Source organism: Hemiscyllium ocellatum, chromosome 13, assembly GCF_020745735.1.
Source record: "Hemiscyllium ocellatum isolate sHemOce1 chromosome 13, sHemOce1.pat.X.cur, whole genome shotgun sequence".
Classification (NCBI taxonomy): domain Eukaryota; kingdom Metazoa; phylum Chordata; class Chondrichthyes; order Orectolobiformes; family Hemiscylliidae; genus Hemiscyllium; species Hemiscyllium ocellatum.
In genome coordinates this window covers 14,864,196-14,886,113 of record NC_083413.1, presented here as the reverse complement: position 1 = coordinate 14,886,113, position 21,918 = coordinate 14,864,196, and the positions used below count along the sequence as shown (strand labels likewise).

Below are 21,918 nucleotides of genomic sequence, written 5' to 3'. Positions count from 1 at the left end.
AACCTGGTGAGTTTATCCAGCACCTACAGACTTTTTTTTATTTTGGTACATCACTTTGAGGTGTAAAAAATGACATAAATATGCATAATTTGCTTACTGCTTTTTTCCTGCTAGACCTTATACTACTGCATTTCTATAGACCCTCTGAAATGGCCTGAGCAAGAGTTATGGCACTTAGAGGTGGGTAACAAATACTGGTGACATTTTGTGGTGACCCTCAATGACTGAACAAAAGAAGGGAGAGGAAGTGTGTTTGTGTATGAGGGATTTCTCTGGAAAAAGCATGAATGAGCTCAGCAGCTAAAAGTAGGGATAAGTTACAGGTTGGCAATATCTCATCTGAGAAACTGGGCGGGAAGAAGTAATAACAGCGCTCTCTCCCTCTCTCTGAAACAATTACATTCTAACTTCAGACACTTGCAAGTTTCTGGGGGAAGTGAGTATCTTGAACCGGGCTGGTTCAGGGACAGGACTAGAGAGAAAGGTTTGGTACTTATACAGGCCATTGTTGTGCTGGAGTGCGGGGTCTGTGGAACATCCTGTCCTCTCTTTCTCCCACACTCTACATTCAGAGCTGGGTTAGGGGCGGGACCTGCCTGCTGTCTGTAAAACTGCGCAGCTCCAGACTTGTCTAAACAAACGTCAGGCTGAATCAAACCTCCTGACTGCATCCTTTCTTTTTTGTTCACTACCAGAGGAAGGAGGATTGGGGCAACAGGTGAATCTCTGTAATCCGGGTTTGAATTGTTCCTGGACTGGACAACCTTGGAGCTACTACATTGAGTTGAATCCAAAGGTGATAAAGCTGCAGTTAAACCTTCGTTGCTGCTGAGCGGTTAGTGTTTTTTTTGTACTTCTCTTTGGAGGGGGGCTTTGTATTTTATCACGTTATGATGCACAGTAACTGCAAGGTGACAGTGCTTATTCCCCGCCCATGTGTGAATGTATGCTCCCCGCGTAAATTCAGTTGTCAAAACAAAAAAGTCATATAAGCTGAATATCTGCATATCTTTACTGGGGTGGGTGGGGAGGTGATGCTAGATTTCAGATGGATCGACTAGATAGTTGAAAAGGAATCCCCTTACACTTGGGAGGGCCGGCACATACTCAATGGGCCGAACGTCCGCCTTTTGCACTGTAATTTTGTACTGCACTGTGATTGGACTGGGCTAGCAAGGGGAACGAGTCTGACCCAGTGTGTCCTCAATGCAGACTTTCAAACTCCCAGCACTGTCTTAAATTGCCCTTCACAGCCACCTCGGAGAGAGACAGCACCCGTGCATTGGTCTGTCTCCCTCTTTCGCTTTCTATATATAAAACTCTGCCCAATTTTCAACCTCCTGATTGGGAACGCGCAGTTCCTGATTCTCATTCCCTTCCTCGTCAAACCATTACATCGTTATTTTATACATGATGTGTTGGTCTGGAGTGGACAAGTTCAGAAGTCACATACCAGGTTATAGTGAAAAAAGTATATTTAAAATCACAAGCTTCCAGAGCTCTTTCAGATAAATCTGTTGGAGTATGCTGAGATTTTCCAGCATTTTCTCTGTTGGACTATAACCTGGTGTCGTGTGACTTTTGCCCTTATGTGGGGGAAGGGGTGAGTTGGACACCATTTCTGCAAATTTTAAGAAACAGCTTCCTAAATGTGTGAGAACGAAGTGAATGATGATGAAGCAACGCTTTTGGAAGCGTTCACTGCGTTGGTGGTGGTGGTGAGGGAGTTGGGGAAGGCGGAATTGGAATGAGACGTTAATTGCAAGTTTCCATCCAGTTCTAATGAAACTGTGTTTGGGCTGAGTCTCAGACTTGAGCGCTGTGCGCCGAGTGTGCCAGTGTTGAGCTGGACTGGGAAGAGAGGGACGTGTGTGTGTGCTTGTCTGGAGGGATGGTGAACCCAGTCAGCAAAGCCAGGGAGGGGTGTGCTCTCCCTGCATTATCAGCCTTTCCGAGCTTCAATTCCACCCCGACGAAGACTAAAAGGGAGGAGTCACTGTCTGCTCTGAAGGATCCGGATACGTTTATAAGCCTGCTCGGGGCTTCCCATCTCCCAGAGCATTAATTCCACGACTGAACCACAAAACATTTGTACTTTTTGTGATATTTCACAGAATTGTTGTGGAACAGAAGGAGGCCATTCGGCCCATTGTGAGGCAAATGTTCTGTTATCAGTGCCAATCTCCTGCCCTTTCCCCAGATCCTCACACACCATTTCTTTCCATATTATCATCCAACTGAATGCTGCAATTGAATCTCCTATCACATTTCCAAGCGCATACCACACCTAACCACTGGCTGAATTTTCAAGGTAATCTATCACACAATGGAAACATAGAAAATAGCAGCTGGAGTAGGCCATTCTGCCCTTCGAGAATGCTCTGCTGCATGGTTGTGGCGGTTTGGACACAATTCCTGCAAATCTCAAGAAACATCTTCACAAATGGACCAGCTCCCACCTCTGTGTGGGAGTGAGGTGGATGAATGATGGAGTTAACAGTTGTTGGAATTATTCACTGCATTGGTGCTGATGAGTGGGGAAATGGAATGAGATGTTAATTGCAAGTTTCCATCCAGTTCTGTTGAAAGTGTATTGGAGCTGGGTCACGAACTCAGTCCCATATTCCTGCTTTCTCTCTCCATACCCTTTTAGTTGTTGTGGTTCTGCTCGCCGAGCTGGAAGTTTTTGCTGCAAACGTTTCGTTCCCTGGCTAGGGAACATCATCAGTGCTGTTGGAGCTTTTAGTCTTAAGAACTATATCTAAATCCATCTTGAAAACATTCAGTGTTTTGTCCTCAACTGCTTTCTGTGACAGGGAGGTATGTTAGCATAACATAAAATAGTGGTCTAGTAGTTTTACTGAGTTGTTATACTGCACTTATGCAATTCTGCACATGCAGTAATTTAAATTGGATCTCGGTTTTGAATACTAATGCTCACTTTTTTTTACTTTCAGTCTCACTCAGGCTCTTTCCAGTCTCTGGTCCGTTTGCAGGGAGTTTGACCTTGCGGCATGTAACTTATTGCTGAAGGGTCAAAGAGGATGAGTGCGGTCCGCCAAGGGAGGCCATCTCTCTCCTCTGGGCATTGTGGCCTGCTCGTGACCTTGGCAGCTCTCGCCGGGTGCTTACACCTCTGCACCGCTTGCCCCAAGCAATGTGCCTGCTATGTGCCAACCGAAGTCCACTGCACTTTCCGATACCTCAATGCCATCCCAGAGGACATCCAGACTCAGGTGGAGCGTGTAAATTTGGGGTGAGTTTCAGTCCAACTTTCCTTCTGTACTGCTTTGGACTGGTCCTCTTCCAATAAAGTTAAAAATCACATAACAACAAGTTAAAGTCCAACAGGTCTATTTGAAAGTACAAACTTTCGGAACTTGATGAAGGAGCAGCGCTTCGAAAGCTTGTGCTTTCACTAAACCTGTTAGACCATAACCTGGTGTTGTGTGATATTTAACTCCAGTCCAACACCAGCACCTCGACATCAATACTAAGGTTGTCATTTTCTTGCAGGTATAACAACCTGATGGAGCTAACGAGCACCAGTTTTACTGGATTGAAAAGTCTCGAACTGTTGATGCTTCATAGTAACAAGATTCAAGAGATACCAGACAAAGTCTTTCAGGATCTGCAGTCACTGCAGGTAAGGTCAATCAAAATAGTTGGAAAGAGAACTTTTATTTGTTCATTCTCAGGATGTGGGCACAGAGCACTGAGGAAGGCTTTTGACACACTGGCCTTCATCAGTTAGGGCATTGAGTATAGAAGTTGGGAGATTATGTTGCAGTTGTACAGGACGTTGGTGAGGTCACACTTGGAGTATTGTGTTCAGGTTTGGTCACTTTGCAATAGGAAGGATGTTATTAAACTGGAAAGAGTGCAGAAGAAAGTTACAAGGATGTTGCCAGGACTCAAGGGACTGAGTTACAGGGAGAGGTTGGACAAGCTGAGACTTTTTTCTTTAGAGCGTAGGAGACTGAGGGGTATCTTATAGAAGTGTATAACATCGTGAGAGGCCTGGGTAGAGTGAATGCACTCAGTCTTTTTCCCAGGGTTGAGGAATCAAGGACTAGACGCATCAGTTTAAGGTTAGAGAGGAAAGAATAAAAGGGAACCTGAGGGGCAACTATTTTACACAGAGAGCGGAACACATGTGGAATGAGCTGCCAGTGGAAGTGGCTGAGACGGGTAACATTAACAACATTTAAAAGGCATTTAGACAAATCGAACATCGAACGTAGAACAATACGTGCAGAACAGGCCCTTCAGCCCTCGATGTTGCACTGACCTGTGAACTAACCTAAGCCCATCCCCCTACACTATCCCATCATCATCCATGTGCTTATCCAAGGATTGTTTAAATCTCCCTAATGTGGCTGAGTTGACTACATTAGCAGGTAGCTGAAAATGTGTTGCTGGTCAAAGCACAGCAGGCCAGGCAGCATCTCAGGAATAGAGAATTCGACGTTTCGAGCATAAGCCCTTCATCAGGAAGCAGGTAGGGCATTAGCAGGTAGGGCATTTCACGCCCTTACCACTCTCTGCATAAAGAATCTGCCTCTGACATCTGTCTTAAGTCTCTCACCACTCAATTTGTAGCTATGCCCCCTCGTACAAGGTGACGTCATCATCCTAGGAAAAAGACTTTCACTGTCTATCCTATCTAATCCTCTGATCATCTTGTATGTCTCTATCAAATTCCCCCTTTAGCCTTCTTTCCAATGAGAACAGACCCAAGTCTCTCAGCCTTTCCCCATAAGAACTTCCCTCCAGACCAGGCAACATCCTGGTAAATCTCCTCTGCACCTTTTCCAATGCTTCCACATCTTTCCTGTAATGGGGTGACCACAACTGTACACAATATTCCAAGTGTGGCCACACTGGCGTTTCGTATAGTTGCAGCATGACATTATGGCATTGAAACTCAATCCCTCTACCAATAAAACCTAACACACCTTCTTAAGTAAATCTTCTTAACAGCACTATCAACCTGGGTGGCAGCTTTCATGGATACAATACATGGATAGGAAAGGGTTAGTAAGATATGGGCCAAGTGGAGGGAAATGAGGTTAGTGTGGATGGACATTTTGGTTGGCATGGACTAGTTTGGGCCAAAGGGCCTGTCTCCGTGCTGTAGGATTCTATGAGCTGGCAAGTCTGGTATCCATTTGCCTGTCCCTTATTGTGCTGAGCAGGAAGTGTCAGACCTGCATCCTGCAGTTTATTAGAAAGTTCAGAGTTTATAGCTTAGTGATCATGAAGAGAGAACAATGTATGCCAGAGTCAGAATGATAGGTCACATGGACAATATAAGTGTCCCCATGCAATTGCCACCCTGTCCTTGAAGGTGTATCATCGCGGGTTTGGCCAATACTGGCAAAGCAGCGTTGGTAAATTGCTGCAATGCATCATGGGCTAGAGCTTTTGATCATCAAACACTACTTGGCACAGTGGCACCTGACACATGGGAGTTGTCCTCAGTGTCAAATGAGACCTAACCTCCACATGGTTCCCTTTCCAGTGTTTGATGCAGGTGAGTCGTAGTAACTTCAGAGGGCAATTAGGAAACAGGCATATTGGACAGACTAACAGTCAGACTGGAATCATGTTTCAGCCAGCGAGGAGAACAATGGTGTTTTTCCTGCAGTAAAGAATGTTCATGTTTCCTCATTGCCCAACATGCTGTCACTTCAATACCTCATACTGTTTCTCCGATTGTTAGTTCAGGCCTCTGAGTTAGTACTCCACCAACACTCACAGGAAAGATCACAAATTTTGTTGTAAATTTCCAAACAGTAAGTGGAGAAATCAATGTCAGTTGCAATTCAAACAACATTTCTGAAAGGTTGACTATCTTAATAAATCAGCTTTTTAAACTGCTATTCCAGAATAATTCAGTTCAAGGTTACTTTGCTTCAGTTCTCAGGGACAAGCCTGGATAACTTATGTCTTTTCTTAACAATCTTCAGAGCCATTTGTTTCATTTTATTTTCCCTGTGGAGAATTGGCACAGGAAGGATAAGAAATGTTTTTTTATATAGGGAACTATGTGGCTGTAGAATGCATCACTGGAGTAGGACTTCAACATTCAAGATTGTGTTAGCTAAGTGATTTAAGGTAAGCTGATGACAAGTCATGAAGAGAGGTTACACAAGATTATGATTACTGCTGGTATGGATAATGAACACCGAGTTAGTCTAGTAGCCTGTTTGTATTCTACTTAACTATTCTATTTAATTCTATTTAGAGTTGGGCAATGTCCACGTCACCTTAAAACAGAAATGGATATACATGTAGCAGTGAAGTCAGCATCTGTTGTTCATGTGATTTTATCTCTCATCAATCACATGGCTAGTTATATCTTCCACACATGACTTCAATGTGTCAGGGCCCTCTGAGCAACGTATTTCTTCGCTCAAGTTGACAGAAAGTCCCCTTCGATTGCAGAGATTACCACAACAGAAACTAAAATGTAGTTGCGAGTGGATTCTGTCAAGCTGTAAAACTTTATTAGGTCCTTTGCCGATATATTCTGTACCTGTACACCTCCCTCCACTTCACCTGATGATGGAACAGCGCTCCGAAAGCTTGTAATTTTTAGATGAGTCTGTTGGACTATAACCTGGTGTCGTGTGACTTTTGACTTTGTCCCCCCCAGTCCAACACCACCATCTCCACATCATTTGATAGGTCCCTACAGTGTTGTGTGCATGACCATTGCTCAGATGTTTGTAGATATCATAGAATGGGCTATAATTGCCTCGTTTGTTGATTTCTTTTTAAAGGTTCTGAAGATGAGCTACAACAAGATTAAAGCACTGAATCGTGAGACTTTCCACGGTCTTCGGAGCATAGTGCGATTGCACATGGACCACAACAGCATTGAATTCATTAACCCTGAAGCATTCTACGGGCTAACTTCATTGAAACTGCTCCACTTGGAAGGAAACATGCTTCAGGAACTACACAGAGATACTTTTGTCACATTTCGCTTCAGCCAGATCTTCAAAATGTCTTCAATAAAGCACATTTATCTGTCAGATAATGCTCTAACATCCATTCCCAGTGATCTGATTTCTTATATCTCAGAACTTGAAAGCATCTATCTGCATGGAAACCAATGGTTTTGTGATTGTAACTTGAGGTGGTTAACTGAACTCAACGAAAGACTACCAGGTATGGTCAATCATTTATCTATCGTGCCGTCATTTTCAATAATCGCAAACAAATCACCACTATGTAGCACACTCATAGAAACCTCTTTCTGCACTGAAAGGTTTCTATGATTTTATGAAATGTAAGAACAGGAGTTGGCTATTCAGCCTCTCGACCCTGTTCCACCATTCAAGGAGATCATGGCTGATCTATGACCTAACCTGTCATTGGCCCATATTCCATAGTTCCTTTGTTTAACAAAAATGTATCTATAGTTTTGATTTAAAATCAAGAACAGATGTAGCAGTCATTGCCATTTGTGGAAGAGGGTTCCAAACCTCTACCCTTTGTGTGTAGAAGTGCTTCCTAACATCTCTCCGGAACGCTCTGGCCCTAATTCTCAGGGTGATGCCCATAGTTCTAGAATCTGCAACCAGTGGAAATTGTTTATTTTAATCTATCCTGTCTTTTCTTCTTCATTATCTTGAACACTTTGATCAGATCGCCCTTTAACTTTCTAACTTATAGAAAAAAAGGCATAACTTGTATAATCTCTCCTCATAACTTAAGCCCTGAAGTCCATGTATCTTTCTTATAAACCTATATCGTAGTTCTTCTGAGGCCAATATTTTCTCAAATGGTATCTGTTGCTGAAGTCTATAATCCAGGCACAATGCTAGATTCAACGGGGATGAAAATTCACCGTGACTTATTGTTCAAAACATTGTCTTGCACCTGAGACATTTATTTTAGAATTAGAATCCCTACAGTGTAGAAACAGGCCATTTGACCCAACAAGTCCACACTGACTCTCTGAAGAGTAACCCACCCAGACCCATTCCCCAACACCAATTACTCTAGACTTGTCCTAACTAATGCACCTAAACTACATATTCCTGAGCACTGTGGGTAATTTAGCATGGCCAATTCACCTAACCTGCACATCTTTAGATTGTAGGAGGAAAACGGAGCACCCGCAGGAAGCCCACGCGGACATAGGGAGAATGTGTAAACTCCACACAGACAGTCGCCTGAGGCTGGAATCAAACCCAGGTCCCTGGTGCTGTGAGGCAGCAGTGCGAACCACTGAGCCACCTTGCCACCTTGAATTTATTTCCAATAACTATATAATGAAGAATATCAGTCCATGTGGTGCCATCTATTTATCATTACCATCAAGATGAGATTTTACTCCAATATAGCTACCTTGTTTATGTACCATGCCATATTATGGCTGTATACTCTTAATTACATAAGGACGAACAGTTTAAAACTGATCAGAATTCATTTGCTCTTTGGTAAGGCGAGTACAAAAATTAGAAGACATTTTTTCTTTCCAACTCCAGATTCCGAAAGCCAGCAGAAAGTGAATGTGTTCCTCATTTGGATATACTTTGAAGTAAGATCTCTGAAGTGCTTTTTACAGTCTCAAATCCAAACCATTGCTCAACCTGTTGTGTCCTTAGCCAATTGGAAAATGTCTGGCCATTGTTAGTAGAGCAGGAGTTGGAAAGATATTAAACAAAGCTGATATTTAGAAGTTCTTAAGAACTGCACAGACTTTCATGAGTCTGCAAATGCTGTATGTCCACAAGGCTGCTGCCGTGGATATGGCAGTCAATGGAGTTCTGTGCACAAACAGAGAAATTAAAATTAAACCAGCCTTTTGAGACCAGGGAGAATTTAGAGAAACAGGTTACATTTTTCAATTGTTGATCAAGGGTATGATCTATTTGAAGGGAACAAAGGCATTTAGAATCATAGAATCCCTACAGCGTGGAAACAGGCCATTTGGCCCAACAAGTCCACACTGACCCTGTGAAAAGTATTCCACCCAGACACATTCCTCCACCCTATTACTCTACATTTACCCCTGACTAATGAACCTAACCTACATATCTCTGAACAGTGGGCAATTTAGCATGGCCAATTCACCTAACCTGCACAGCATTGGACTGTGAAGGACTACAATATAGGTTTACAAGAAAGATACCTGGACTTCAGGGCTTAAGTTATGAGGAGAGATTATCCAAATTATGCCTGTCTTTTTCAAAAAAATCAAGTTAAGGGGCGATCTGATCAAAGTGTTTGAGATAGCAAGAACCCAGAGGAAACCGTGCAGACACAGGGGAAATGTGCAAACTCTACATAGATGGTTACCCAAGGCTGTATCTGAACCTGGATCCCTGGTGCTGTAAGGCAGTAGTGTGAACCACTGAGTCACTTATTGCTGCAGAATTCAATATTACTGCAGCAACTACAGAGAGAAAACAGAGTTAATGTTTTGAGTCCAGTGACTCTTCTTCAGTCTGATAGTGGCAAGGAAAAGGTTGGCATATATGCTGAAGACAGAAGGTGGGGGGGGAAACAGAATGAGCAGATAGGGGGAGATGCAGCCCAAAGAGAGACAGAATGACAGTTAGGGAGTCACATAGATGGATGATAGTACATTCAGCTGAAAGGAAAGCTGACAAAGGGGACCATAAGTGGGTGAAAATGGGTTGGCTGTGCTGAAAGTAGCCCATGTCTTGACAGGGCTTAGACTTTTGGGTTGGGGGAAGGACATGGAAAAAGGTGTCCAGGTTCGAAAATGATTGAACTCGATATTGAGTCCTGAAGGCTGCAGGGTCTCCAAGAGGAAGAGGAGATGCTGATCTTCCAGCTTCTGCTGAGTCTCACTGCACTGCAGCAAGCTCAAGACAGAAATGCTGACCAGGAAACATGGCATAAGTATCCACTTCACAGTCACGGGTTTGTATATTGGGCCTCATCATATGAAATGATGGCCTTACGGAAGTAGGGGCAAATGAATGTACTGATTGTAATAACGTCAGCCAGGTGGACCTCATAGAATATGAGTTCCCTGATTAGGGCTGTTAGATCTAAATGGAGCAAGAGAACTCATACGCTGGTAACCAGGTGGGTGTGCACCATGGAAAGTCCTCCTATCTCTGGTTGGAACAGTTAAATTGCTTAGCAACATCGGAATCAGAACCAATCAAATAAACACCTGGTTAAATGGTCACCTGGTTCTAATAGAGGGTGACACAGATCAGCCACTTCAGTGATCACAAAAACCAGCTTTAAAAAAATCCGCTCTGGGCTCATAGAGCCATAGAGATGGACAGCACATAAACAGACCCTTCGGTCCAACTTACCCATGCCAACCAGATATCCCAACCCAACCTAGTCCCACCTGCCAGCATTTGGCCCACATCCCTCCAAATGCTTCCGATTCATATACCCATCCAGATACCTTTTAAATGTTGCAATTGTACCAGCCTCCACCACTTCCTTTAGCAGCTCATTCCATACACGTACCACCCTCTGTGTGAAAAGGTTGCCCCTTAGGTTTCTTTTGTATCTTTCCCCTCTCACCCTAAACCTATGCCCTCAAGTTCTGAACTCCCCCAACCCAGGGGAAAGACTTTGTCTATTTACCCTATCCATGCCCCTCATGATTTTATAAACCTCTATAAGGTCACCCCTCAGCCTCCGACGCTCCAGGGAAAACAGCCCTAGCCTATTCAACCTCTCCCTGTAGCTCAAATCCTCCAACCCTGGCAACGCCCTTGTAAATCCTTTCTGAACCCTTTCAAGCTTCACAATATCTTTCCAATAGGAAGGAGACCAGAATTGCATGCAATATTCCAATTGTGGCCTAACCAATATCCTGTACAGCCGCAGCATAACCTCCCAACTCCTGTATTCCACACTCTGACCAATAAAGGGAAGCAGACCAAATGCCTTCTTCAGTATCCTATCTACCTGCGACTCCATTTTCAAGGACCTATGAACCCGCACTCCAAGGTCTCTTTGTTCAGCAACACTCCCGTGGACCTTATATTAAGTGTATAAAGTCCTGCTAAGATTTGCTTTCCCAAAATGCAGCACCTCACAGTTATATAAATTAAATTCCACCTGCCACTTCTCCGCCCACTGGCCCATCTGATCAAGATCCTGTTGTAATCTGAAGTAACCTTCTTCGCTGTCCACTACACCACCAATACCTCTTACTATACCTCTTATACACTAACCATCCCTCTTATGCTTGCATCCAAGTCATTTATATAAACGATGAAAAGTAGTGGACTCAGCACCGATCCTGGGCACAGGCCTCCAGTCTGCAAAACAACCCTCCACCACCACCTTTTGTCTTTTACCTTTGAGCCAGTTCTGTATCCAAATGGCGAGTTCTCCCTGTATTCCATGAGATCTAACCTTGCTCACAAGTCTCCCATGTGGAACCTTGTTGAAGTCCAAATAGATCACATCTACAGCTCTACTCTCAATCTTCTTTGTTACTTCTTCAAAAAACTTAATCAAGTTTGTGAGACATGATTTCCCACGCACAAAGCCATGTTGATATCTCTAATCAGTCCTTGCCTTTCCTTGCCCACTGGTCTATAGTTCCCTGCCTTCTCCTTACCACCCTTCTTAAACAATGGCACCACGTTAGCCAGCCTGCAGTTTTTTGGCCCCTTACCTGTGACTATTGATGATACAAATATCTCAGCAAGAGGCCCAGCAATCACTTCTCTAGCTTCCCACAGAGGTCTCTGCCACACCTGATCAGGTCCTGGGGATTTATCCACCTTTAACCATTTCCAGACATCCAGCGCTTCCTCCTCTGTAATATGGACATTTTTCAAGATGTCACCATCTATTTCCCTATCTTCCATGTCCTTTTCCCCAGTAAATATGGATGCAAATTACTTGTTTAGTATCTGCCCCATCTCCTGCGACTCCACACAAAGGCCACCTTGCTGATCCTTGAGGGGCCCTGATCTCTCTCTAGTTACCCTTTTGTCCTTCATATATTCATAAAATCCCTTTGGATTCTCCTTAATTCTATTTGCTATAGCTATCTCATGTCCCCTTTTTGCCCTCCTGATTTGCCTCTTAAGTATACCTTTATACTCTTCTAAGGGTTCACTGGATCTGTCCTGTCTATACCTGACATATTCTTCCTTCTTTTTCTTAACCAAACTCTCAATTTCTTCAGTAATCTAGCATTCCCTATACCTAGCAGCCTTTCCTTTCACCCTAGCAGGAATGTACTTTCTCTGGACTCACGTTATCTCATTTCTGAAGGCTTCCCATTTTCCAGCCGTCTCTTTACCTGCAAACATCTGTGCCCAATCAGCTTTTGAAAGTTCTTGCCTAACACCGTCAAAATTGGCTTTCCTCCAATTTAGAACTTCAACTTTTAGATCTGGTCTATCCTTTTCTATCACTATTTTAAAACTAATAGAATTATGGTCACTAGCCCCACAGTGCTCCCCCACTGACACCTCAGTCACCTGTCCTGCCTTATTTCCCCAGATTAGGTCAAGTTTTCGCACTTTCTCTAGGTATATCCATATACTGAATCATAAAATTTTCTTGTACACACTTAACAAATTCCTCTCCATCTAAACCCTTAACACTGTGGCAGTCCCAGTCTATGTTTAAAAAGTTAAAATCCCCTACCATAACCACCCTATTATTCTTCCAGATAGCTGAGATCTCCGTACAAATTTGTTTCTCAATTTCCCTCTGACTATTAGGAGGTCTTTAGTACAATCCCAGTAAGGTGATCATTCCTTTCTTATTTCTCACTTCCACCCAAATAAATTCCCTGGATGTATTTCTGGGAATATCCTCCCTCAGCACAGCTGTATTTCTATCCCGTATCAAAAATGCCACTCCTCCTCCTCTCTTGCCTCCCTTTCTATCCTTTCTGTAGCATTTGTATCCTGGAACATTAAGCTGCCAGTCCTGCCCATCCCTGAGCCATGTTTCTGTAATCACTATGATATCCCAGTCCCATGTTCCTAACCATGCCTTGAGTTCATCTGCCTTCCCTGTTAGACCCCTTGCCTTGAAATAAATGCAGTTTAATTTATCAGTCCTACCTCGTTCTCTGCTTTGTGCCTGCCTGCCCTGACTGTTTGACTCGCCTTTGTTCTCAACTGTACCAGTCTCAGATTGAAATCTTTCTTCACTATCTCCCTGGGTCCTATCCCCCACCTTAAATCCTCCTGAGCAGCTCTTGCGTATCTCCCTGCCAGTATATTAGTCCACTTCCAATTTAGATGCAATCCGTTCTTCTTGTACAGGTCACTTCTATCCCAAAACAGCTTCCAATGATCCAAAAATGTGAATCCTTCTCCCGTACACCAGCTCCTCAGCCATGTATTCATCTGCTCTATCCTCCTATTCCTGTCCTCACTAGCTCATAGCACTGGGAGTAATCCAGATGTTACTACGCTCGATGTCCTTCTTTTTAAATTCCTGTCTAATTCTCTGTAATCTCACTTCAGAGTTTCAACCTTTTCCCTTCCTATGTCGTTGGTTCCAATGTGGACAATGACCTCCCGCTGGCCCCTCTCCCCCTTGAGAACATTCTGTACCCTCTCTGAGACATCCTTGATCCTGGCACCAGGGAACCAACACACCATGGAGAAAGTGAGGACTGCAGATGCTGGAGATCAGAGCTGAAAAATGTGTTGCTGGAAAAGGGCAGCAGGTCAGGTAGCATCCAAGGAGCAGGGGAATCAACGTTTCAGGCATAAGCCTGAAGAATTCCTGAAGAAGGGCTTATGCCCGAAACGTCGATTCTCCTGCTCCTTGGATGCTGCCTGACCTGCTGCGCTTTTCCAGCAACACATTTTTTCAACCAACACACCATTTTAAGTTTTCACTGCTGGCCACAGAAATGTCTGCCTGTACCTTGGACTCCAACCCATTTGTTTGACAAGACCTTGGCCAGGCCTTGGCTGAGAACCTTTAGCAGTGAAACTTTACAGATTAAGGGGACACCTACAGTTCCGGTCTCTTATGAGAAGCAGTTGACTCAGTTACCCCTGATGGTAATAATAGGCTTGGCCTCAAGCCTGATGGGATGAAATTGGTTGAAAAAAGATTCAACTTGATTGACTCAACACTTTTCCATTAGAAAATTTATAGCAATTGAATTAAGCTTTCTTGTTTAGTATTGTGTGGGTGTTCAGATAAGTGGGGTCTGGATGCTAGGGCAGTTGCTTGTTCCTCCTGCAGAATGTGGCAGGTGAGAGACATGGCACACGTCTCCGCTGGCTACATCTGCGGGAAGTGCACCCAACTCCAACTCCTTGAAAACCGTGTTAGGGAATTGGAGCTGGAGCTGGATGAACTGCGGATCATTCGGGAGTCTGAGGGGGTAATTGAGAGGAGTTACTGGCAGTTGGTCACTCCTGAGGCTCAGGATAAGGATGGATGGGTTACCGTCGGGGAGGAAACGGGACAGACAGACAGTGCAGAGATCCCCTGTGGACATTCCCCTCAGCAATAAGTATATCATTTTGGATACTGCTGGGGGGGATGACCTACCAAAGGAAAGCCATAGTGGTCAGTTCTCTGGCACTGAGCCTGACACTGTGGTCCAGAAGGGAAGGGGGCAGAATAGAAAAGCGCTAGTGGTAGGAGACTCGATTGTTAGGAAAATTGACAGGAGATTTTGTGGTCAGGATCGGGATTCCCGGAAGGTTTGTTGCCTCCCTGGTGCCACGGTCCGGGACGTCTCCGATCGGGTGTATAAGATTCTGAAAGGGGAGGACAAGCAGCCAGAAATCGTGTTACATATTGGCACCAATGGTATAGCCAGGAAAAGGATCGAGAATATAAAAAGTGATTTCAGGGAGTTAGGGTGGAAGCTGCAGAGCAGGACGAACAGAGTAGTGTTCTCAGGTTTACTACCAGTGCCACGAGATAGCGAGGCGAGGAACAGGGAGCGGGCGCAGCTTAACACGTGATTGCGCAGCTGGTGTAGGAGGGAGGGCTTCAGATATGTAGATAATTGGGATGCCTTCTGGGGAAGGTGGGACCTGGTACATGAAGGACGGGTTGCACCTGAACTGGAAGGGGACCAATGTCCTGGGTGGAAGGTTTGCTCGAGTTGTTCAGGAGGGTTTAAACTAGTATGGCAGGGGGGTGGGAATCTGAGCTACGTACCGGTGGTGAGAGTTGATGCAGATGAGGCACTAGCAAGTGGTAGCGCAGCCACTGGGAAGGAATTTCCTGAAAAAGAACCAAGGGATCAGTTAAAGTGTGTTTACTTTAATGCAAGGGGTATCAGGAATAAAAGTGATGAGTTTAGAGCATGGATCAGTACCTGGTGCTATGATGTTGTGGCCATAACAGAGACGTGGGTTTCTCAGGGGCAGGAATGGTTGCTGGATGTTCCAGGATTTAGAACATTTAGTAAGAATAGGAACGGGGGAAAAAGAGGAGGGGGTGTAGCACTGCTAATCAGAGAGGGTATCACAGCTACAGAAGTTACCATTGTCGAGTAGGGTCTGCCTACTGAGTCAGTGTGGGTGGAAATTAGGATCAGTAAAGGAGCAGTCACCTCATTAGGGGTTTACTACAGGCCCCCCAATAGCAGCAGGGAGATTGAAGAAAGCATAGGTCGGCAGATTTTGGAAAAGTGTGAATGTAGCAGGGTTGTTGTTATGGTTGACTTTAACATTCCCAATATTGATTCGAACCTCCTTCGAACAGATGGTTTGGAAGGAGCTGTTTTTGTAAGGTGTGTTCAGGAGGGTTTTCTAACTCAGTACTTTGACAGGCCGACGAGGGGAGAGGCCATTTTGGATTTGGTGCTCAGCAATGAGCCGGGGCGGGTGTCAGATCTTGCGGTGGGAGAGCATTTTGGTGAGAGTGATCACAACTGCCTCAAATTTTACATAGCTATGGAGAAAGAGAGAAGCAGGCACAATGGGAGGATATTTAATTGGGGAAAAGGAAACTATGATGCTATCAGATGTAAGTTGAGAAGCATGGACTGGGAGCAATTGCTTCATGGAAAGGGCCCTGTTTAAGGAACAGTCGTTGCAGGTGATGCATAAATGTGTTCCTCTGAAACAGGCAAGAAGGGGTAAGCTAAAGGAACCTTGGATGACGAGAGCAGAGGAGCTTCTCGTCAAAAGAAAGAAGGCAGCTTACATAAGGTGGAGGAAGCAAGGGTCTTGCTTAGCTCTAGAGGATTACAGGCAGGTGAGGAAGAAGCTCGAAAATGGTGTGAGGAGAGCCAGGAGGGGGCACTAAAAAGGCTTAGCAGGAAGGATTAGGAAGATTCCAAAGGCATTTTACACATATGTGAGGAATAAGAGAATGATCAAAGAAAGAGTAAGGCCGATCAGGGATAGCACAGGGAACTTGCGTATAGAGTCTGAAGAGGTTGGGGAAGCCCTAAATGAGTTTTTTGCTTCTGTCTTTACTGAGGAAAAGGACCTTGTAGTGAATGAAACCATCGAGAAGCAGGTAAGCATGCTGGAACAGATAGAGATTGAGGAAGCTGATGTGCTGAAAATTTTGACAAACATTAAGATTGACAAGTTGGCAGGGCCAGACCAGATTTGTCCTCGGCTGCTTTGGGAAGCGAGAAATATGATTGCTTCGCCGCTTGCGACGATCTTTGCATCCTCGCTCTCCATCGGAGTCGTACCAGAGGACTGGAGGGAGGAAAATGTAATTCCTCTCTTCAAGAAAGGAAATAGGGAAATCCCCAGCAATTAGAGACCAGTAAGTCTCACGTCTGTCATCTGCAAGGTATTAGAAAGGATTCTGAGGGATAGGATTTATGACTTTCCTTCCACTACCACTTGCTGTCTTCTGTCGACCAGCCAATTCTGTATCCAGACAGCTAGATTTCCCTGAATCCCATTCCTCCTGACCTTCTGAATGAGCCTACCATGGGGAACCTTATCAAATGCCTTGCTGAAATCCATATACACCTCATCCACCACTCGGCCTTCATCAACTTATCTAGTAACATCCTCAAAGAACTCAATAAGATTTGTTAGGCATGACCTGCCCCTCACAAAGCAGGTCATGCCTAACAAATCTTATTGAGTTCTGTGAGGATGTTACTAGATAAGTTGATGAAGGCCGAGTGGTGGATGAGGTGTATATGGACTTCAGCAAGGCATTTGATAAGGTTCCCCATGGTAGGCTCATTCAGAAGGTCAGGAGGAATGGGATTCAGGGAAATCTAGCTGTCTGGATACAGAATTGGCTGGTCGACAGAAGACAGCAAGTGGTAGTGGAAGGAAAGTATTCTGCCTGGAAGTCAGTGGTGAGTGGTGTTTCACAGGGCTCTGTTCTTGGGCCTCTACTCTTTGTAATTTTTATTAATGACTTGGATGAGGGGATTGAAGGATGGGTCAGCATGTTTGCAGACGACACAAAGGTTGGAGGTGTTGTTGACAATATAGAGGGCTGTTGTAGGCTGCAGCGGGACATTGAAAGGATGCAGAGATGGGCTGAGAGGTGGCAGATGGAGTTCAACATGGATAAATGCGAAGTGATCCAATTTGGAAGGTTGAACTTGAAAGTTGAGTACAGGATTAAAGACAGGATTTTTGGCAGTGTGGAGGAACAGTGGGATCATGGTGTGCAGGTACATAGATCCCTTAAAATTGCCACCCAAGTGGACAGGGTTGTTAAGAAAGCATATGATGTTTTGGCTTTCATTAACAGGAGGATTGAGTTTGTTGCAGCTCTATAAAACTTTGGTTAGACCACACTTGGAATACTGTGTCCAGTTCTGGTGGATACTTTGGAGAGGGTTCAGAGGAGGTTTACCAGGATGCTGCCTGGAATGGAGGGCTTATCTTACGAAGAGAGGTTGACTGAGCTCGGAATTTACTCATTGGAAAAAAGAAGGAAGAGAGGGGACCTCATTGAGGTGTACAAGATAATGACAGGCATAGATAGAGTTGATAGCCAGAGACTTTTTCCCAGGGCAGAAATTGTTAACATGAGGGCTCATAGCTTTAAGCTGTTTGGCGGAAAGTATAGAGGGGATGTCAGAGGCGGGTTCTTTACGCAGAGAGTTATGAGAGCATGGAATGCGTTGCCAGCAGCAGTTGTGGAAGCGAGGTCATTGGGGATATTTAAGAGACTGCTGGACATGCATATGGTCACAGAAATTTGAGGGTTCGTACGTTAGGTTTACCTTACATGAGGATCGATGGTCGGCACAACATCGTGGGCTGAAGGGCCTGTTTTGTGCTGTACTGTTCTACGTTCTAAAATGGCTGCCCCGGTTCTAATTAAATGCCCAGAAGTCTTTTAGGAAATTCTAGGGTCTATCAAAGGAGCCAAATCCACCTTCCATGTTGGCCAGCAACCAATTCCACAATTTTGCAAGGCCCTTATGGACAAAAGTAGAGGCAGAAAGCTGGAAAGCGAAGGAATCATTAAACCACCCCAGTTTGTGGAACGGGCAGCACCGATCGTACCAATTGTGAAGCCTGATGGGTTGTTTCACTTTTGTGGTAAAAAACAATGACTGCAGATGCTGGAAACCAGATTCTGGATCAGTGGTGCTGGAAGAGCTCCACTGGTTCACTTTTGTGAAGATTTTAATTAATCGGTAAATGACTTCTCGCAGCTTGATAAATACCCAATCCCTCGCATCGAGGATTTATACGCGTATCTGGCAGAGGGGTTGTCCTTCATGAAGCTGGAGATGAGCCATGCGTACTTACAGTTGTGGTTAGATGAGGATTCCCAGAAGTATGCTACAATTTATACCCCTAAGGGTTTGTAGTAATACACAAGACTGACATTTGGGGTATCGTCAGCCTGTGCCATTTTTTGGCAGACAATGGAGAACATTTTTGCAACTTCTACCTCGCGTCACCATTTATCTGGATGATGCGCTTATAACAGAGAAGACCAATAAGGAGCACTTCGAGAACTTGGACTTAGTCCTTTGATGTTTCTCCCAGGTGGGTATACATCTTAGAAAGGAAATAATGGGTAGTCCAGGCATCCCAAGTGAAATACCTGGACTACAGAGTCAACAGGGCCAGGTTACATCAGTTGGAAAATAAAGTGAGAGTTATGCCTCCACACAAGGCATCAGGGTAGTATAAGCTGATTGGTGGCACAATGGAGAGGAACACCCAATGGCATATGCATCTACAACTTTGGCTAATGCAGAGGGTAAATATACCCAGATGGAGAAGTAAGGTTTGGTGGTCACATTTGGTGTTAGGAAGTTCCACTCAATACCTTTTATAGCCACAAATTTGTGATAATAATGGACCACAAACCCCTGCTCGGTCCACTTAAAGAGGCCAAGATAGTGCCGCTCATAGCTTCTTGTCGAATTAAGCGTGGGCAGCACTACTAAGTGTGTACGTTTACAAGTTGGAGAACTGTCCAGGAGGCCAAGTAGCAAATGTAGATGGATTGAGCCACATCCCACTGGCAAACATCAGCTGTGATACTGCCACTGGAAGAGTATGTAATGGTTGTATATTTTCTGGGCACACTTACGGTCACAGCTGACAATATCAGACTTTAGACACAGAACATCTGGTCCTGACAAAACTGAAACAGCTGCTGGTGACGAGCAAGTTAAAAGGCTATCATAACCAGAACTGAAACCTTTTTGGACCTGGAGAGACTAGATCACAGTAGAGGGCGATGTATTATTATAAGGAGCAAGAGTGATTAGCCTGAGCAAAGGTTCCTTCCAGATACTGACTGAACTCCATGAGGGACATCCAGAGGTCTCCAAACAAAGATGTAGTTGAGAAGTTATGTCTGGTGGCCAGGATTAGGTACAAACATAGCTGCATTGGTAGGGCAATGCCCAGAGTGTAAACAAGGACAAAAATTACTGCCCACACCTCCCCCATATTCATGGGAATGGCCAGGTAAACCCTGGACTTGGTTGCAAATCGACTATGCGGGTCCAGTCTTGGGCTTGAGATAAGTCATTGCGGATCCCCACTCGAGATGGCATAGAGTTCATTCATCAAACACGGGGGGCAAAGATAGCAAAACTGCACACATCTTTTGTAGTAATGGACCCAGGAAATGTTGGTCACAGATAACGAGCCATTGTTTACGAGCAGTGAATTTAAGTAATTCCTAACGTCAAATGGAATTTGACATATAAGTACTGCGATACACCATCCATCATCCAATGGCTTTGCAGAAAGAGTAGTCCAAACTTTGAAGGCAGGTTTGAAGAAACCGCCGACACCTTTGCTCACTACCAAAACCTAAATGGTTATTGGACCACCCCTCGTGCAACTACAGCGATAGCTCCAGCAGAGTTGCTGATGGGGAGAAGACTCTGCACCAAGTTAAACCTGATCACCCCAGACCTGGTGGAGGAGGGGCTTTTGATGGTGAAACGGCATCAGGAACTCAAATACCAGACACTCTCTGCTAAGCAAGAGAGACAGTTTACTTCAAGGGACGAAGATTGGTGTTGGAACCATGGGAATGGCCCTGAATGGGTAAGAGTAGTGATTGTAATGAGGTCAGCTTGATCAACACGAGGTCAGGTCCAGTAACAGATAAAGATAAGAATGCGTGATGGTCCTGAACAAGCACGTGGACCATATGAAAGCCGTGAACTCGCAAATGATACAGGACCAAAACATGCTTGGCTCCTTGGAACAGTCGGAAAATCTGGTGGAACCTTATTTTCTCCCTCTGTCAATTGTTGAAAATATCTCTGAATCTGAGATGGACACAGAGTCAGAGGAACCTTACCCGGTGCTAAAACACCACAGAAGGCAACACAAGAGAAAGGACCAGCTTATGTCCTTGGACTCAGAGGGGGAAGGATGTAGTGATTGTAATGAGGTCAGCCAGATGGAATGTGAGTTCCCTGATTGGGGCTGATAACCTGGTCCAATCAGGGAGTGCTGACTGACAGATATAAGCAGGTGTGTCGCGTCTCGCACTTGCACACACACACCATGGGTGCTGGGGCAAAAATAAGCACTACCACAGTTAGGCGGTAGTGCGGGGCTAAAGAGAAAAAAAAAGAAGAAAAAAACAGGAGGAAAAAAAATAAACAGTTGTGTCAGACCTTCTGACATTCTGAGAGCTGGCTGTAATGGAGCTGGATCAGTGTCAAGGACTCTCCATGTGTAAACAAAGGATGACTTGGTGATGGGATTCCGGCCTCTGTGGAGTTGTTTCATGATTATCTTGTGCAAAATACTGAACGACAGGGCGGAATCTCATAACTTGGTACAATGTGACTAATGGTGTCCCACCAAGCTGAATGATAGGGACTCAACAATTCCCTGCTTTCTTCAACAACTAAGATGATCTGATGAAAAGCCACAATCCTAATTCGCTGGTAAGACAAAAGTGGTGGCAATGTACAGGCACAAGGACAAAGGTCAGGAGCTCCATTGCTGCCTCCTGATTCGATCTCCAGCCTGTACATGGCTGACCTGTTCAGGTGGACTCTGGACACTAGGTATTGAGTTACTGATGTACCCCCATCCCATGTCATGGAGATGTAAATGGAAACACGAAGGTACAAACTGATTATTGGTAGGTTAAGTGACTAGCCAAAACTTATGGCTAATGGATTTCAATATCAGCAGACATGGCATCCACCTGGAAGCTGTAAAAGGAGAGAAGAAGGTACATAGTACATAATAAATGGCACATACAGTTCCAGAAAATATTCAAAAAGGCTGATGTTTATATTTAGATGGCTAGGATACAATTGGGAAAAGCCTTATTCCAGCTCTCCAACGCCTTGTTTATAGCGTAGCTGGATACTGTGAGTAATTCTCAACACCACATACTGAGAAGGATATGTTGGCCTTAGAGAAATTGCAGGGAGGATTTGCCAGAATGAGATTTTGGGGATAAATCAGGAGGAGAGGTCACGCAAACTATATTCCTTGGAATTTAGAATGTTAAGGCATTGTTTCACTGAAGTTTTCAACATGTTAAGGGGAT

General features: G+C 44.5%; 1 protein-coding gene across 1 annotated transcript in view; it reads left to right on the top strand.

Annotated features, from left to right (window-relative positions):
* The first annotated feature begins 708 nt into the window (after positions 1-708).
* igsf10 (immunoglobulin superfamily, member 10) overlaps positions 709-21,918 on the top strand; it is a 50,771-nt gene continuing 29,561 nt past the window's right edge. The window contains exons 1-4 of the mRNA XM_060834563.1: positions 709-835; positions 2,958-3,256; positions 3,517-3,646; positions 6,789-7,179. Of these exons, the coding sequence (XP_060690546.1) occupies positions 3,045-3,256; positions 3,517-3,646; positions 6,789-7,179 (733 nt within the window). The 5' untranslated portion in view covers positions 709-835; positions 2,958-3,044. The remainder of the gene's footprint in view (positions 836-2,957; positions 3,257-3,516; positions 3,647-6,788; positions 7,180-21,918) is intronic.